The 2,808-nt window shown below is 51.9% G+C and overlaps 1 protein-coding gene across 2 annotated transcripts in view; it reads right to left on the bottom strand.

Annotated features, from left to right (window-relative positions):
* RD3 (RD3 regulator of GUCY2D) overlaps positions 1–2,802 on the bottom strand; it is a 9,912-nt gene extending 7,110 nt beyond the window's left edge. Inside the window, exon 1 of one of the 2 annotated variants that reach the window (XM_019635435.1) lies at positions 2,681–2,802. In XM_019635435.1, the coding sequence (XP_019490980.1) occupies positions 2,681–2,717 (37 nt within the window). In that variant the 5' untranslated portion in view covers positions 2,718–2,802. Of the gene's footprint in view, positions 1–2,224 lie in introns of both variants that reach the window. The other variant, XM_019635436.1, reaches the window with a different exon arrangement.
* Positions 2,803–2,808: the final 6 nt, after the last annotated feature.

The following is a 2,808-nucleotide window of genomic DNA, read 5'->3' as shown; positions in this document are numbered from 1 at the left end:
AAAAAAAAAAATCTTTATTTCCACTAATTTTAATTGAGATATAGTACTTCCGTTAGTTATGCATGCAGGCCCCAGACCACAGCACTATCAGTCATGCCTGTGACTTTATCTCCAGCAGAGATCACAGAGATTTTCATAACATGGTAACAATATTATTCTTGAAATATCATTTAAGCTCATCACTGTTATGAAACCATGGCAGTTGTTAGACCTGCCGCTGGATTTCATTATTTTACATGTTCATAAAGAGGCATATGTATTAGCCATACCTCAAATTGTCTTTAAAAATGGGAAATACAGCTGGTTTCTTTTGTAATCCTATGAACTTAATTTTATGCAATTAGAAACATTTTGCTGAGAATGTTTGGCCTTCCAAAGGGGGCCGTGGTGCAAAAAGTAAAGGATCCTGGTTTGGCGCAAACTTCACCCCAATCCTGTTCCTGGCCTTGCCCCAACCCTGGCTTCTGGGGGAGCTGAGCCCCTCCTCCTGACCCCCATGAGGGGAAAGCTCAGGGGTGGCGCCTCAGTTCACCCAGCGCCAGTAGGAAAGCCCTCACTTGTTCTGTCTCTGCCCTTTGGTGTCACTCACCCAAGCCCTTTCTCCTTCATCCTCTTCCTCTCCCCTTCATGACCCCTTCCACCCCCTCACTCTGAGCCTTCCTTTCAGCCTAGTTTTGAACATCCCTGAGGATAACATCTTTTCTGTGGCTCCCTGGGCGAAGCTACCACCAGCTGTGGCTCATTAGATACTTGGATACGCTAGAAGCAGCACCCCCTCCATGCCTCAAGGGCAAGAGGAGTCTGGTTCCAAACAGCGAGCAGTGGGAGGGGGACCAGGGGCATCTGAGTGTGGATTGTACCCTCGGAGTAGGAAGCAGGCCTCTGGCTGCCCTGCAGAAGGTGTGAGAGGTTTGCCTGACTCTGATGAGTAAAGGCCACCAGCCCCCAGCCAACCAGGGAAGGATAGCTCAGTCTCTGCCAGGAAGCTGCTTTCTTGATACAAAGAAAAGGAGCCCCACCCAGGCTCCACCTCTGAAGCTGGGCTCTAACAGCTGAGCAGGGCTGCTGCAGGCCAAGCCCAGGGACTACCCTGCATGCTCCCAGGGACTCACGGGCACATGCGCCAGGCTGTCCCAGGGCACCCACTGCTTCCCTGAGCAGGCAGGCTGGCTCTGCTGAAGCTGGACCCCGAGTCTGGGCAGAGGTCTTAAAGCAGGTGCAGAGAGCAGGTGCTCCCCTCTCTGACTGACCTTCCTCCCAGCACTGTTTCTGCGAAGGTCCAAGGCCAACGTCACAGACTGCAAATTGACCTCAGTTTTCTTTGGCATTGTAAAAAATAATAAAAGTCATCCACCAAGCCAGGTGTGGCTCAGGTGTAGGCCTCTGCCCACCGGACTAACACCTGCTCATCTTTTTGGAGCCACCTCAAGCATCAGCAACTCTTTGCACCCTGCCCCTCACTGCTCCCCCCTGCCCCGAGGGAGAACTGTGTGCTTGCCAGTGCCTGGCACCAGGGCCTAGCATCATGGCATCTGTAGCAAACACGCTTTTCACTTTTTTTATTGTTTTTCTCTCTCTCTACTCAGCTACAAGCTCTGTGAAGGCAAGAGCTAAATTTGTTGACTCTGCTGGCATGCAGTAGGCGCTTAATAAGTGGTTCATAAATGAATGAATGAATGAATGAATGAATGAATGGCAGTTAGTTTTCCTCATTCTGAGGCAGAGGNTGACTGACTGACTGACTCACTAGAATAGATGAATGGATGAATGGATGAATGGGTGAATGGGTGAATGGGTGAGTGAGCTGCCATCTCAGGCATGCCTGCTCCCTGTCAGAAGTGGGTTCGTGCCTCTGACGATAGTGACAGTAAGCACCATTCCTGAGCTAAAACTCGAAGTGGGTCTTCGAGGTGTCCTACCTCCCCTTTCTCTGCCTTTCCTCTCCAGGGAACTCTCCCTTCTATGCACCAATGGCCTCTTCCTGTCTAGACTCTCCAGATGCAGTGAAAAAAGATTCAGTGAACTCTGTCTCAACAACATGACGTGGCACGTGTCACCTCTTGAGGACATACACATCTTTAGGCAGCCCTCCCATCACCCTGCTCCCACAGTGCTTAGCCCAGAGAAATGAATTGCTAGTGCTGGAGAATCAGACACCAATGGGAAAATTATTATGGGCTAGCAGTAGCCTTCTGGAATGGCATAAATCAGAACGTCTACTTACCCATGGAGACTTGAACAACTAATTTCCTCATGGCGGCGTGGATTGGCCCTCTCTCAGCCTGCCCTTCTTCTGTCCTCACACCATGAGGGTCCTTCCAAACATGCATGGGGACACCCCAGCCTTCGTGTCCAAGGCCCATCCACACCCTGACCAACAATCACCTCTTTGCCCCCTCAGACCTAGGGTTGTCTGCACTGGTGGTGTCGCCCACCCCCTGGAGAATGGGCCCAAAGAGGAGGCCTGCTTAGGCTCTGGAAGTGGGCGGGTGACTGTCTAGGCAGGGAGTTCTGAATCTTAGTACCTGAGGCCTGATTTATAGGGGAAGTGACCTCAGGATGGACACGTCTCCTTAATCCCCCAGACTCCTCAGCCCAGCTGGGGCTTGGCCACAAGAATGCCAGAGTGCAGCCTGGGGCCAGGGCCCTCTCCCCAGGGTTTAAGGCTTGTGCCCCTGACCTGAGCTGGCATGTAGAGACAGGTGCTCAGCCAACATCAGATGGCACAGGCTGAGTGGGGTGATCCCACCAGAGTCCTGGGTTTGGTGGGTTCTTAGTTCTCTGGCCCAGGCGGTGGGCTCTCTCTCT

This window comes from Hipposideros armiger, unplaced genomic scaffold (assembly GCF_001890085.2).
Source record: "Hipposideros armiger isolate ML-2016 unplaced genomic scaffold, ASM189008v1 scaffold_22, whole genome shotgun sequence".
In the NCBI taxonomy this organism is placed as follows: Eukaryota; Metazoa; Chordata; class Mammalia; order Chiroptera; family Hipposideridae; genus Hipposideros; species Hipposideros armiger.
Note: the sequence above shows the minus strand (reverse complement) of the source record. Positions and strands in the feature narration are given on the sequence as shown.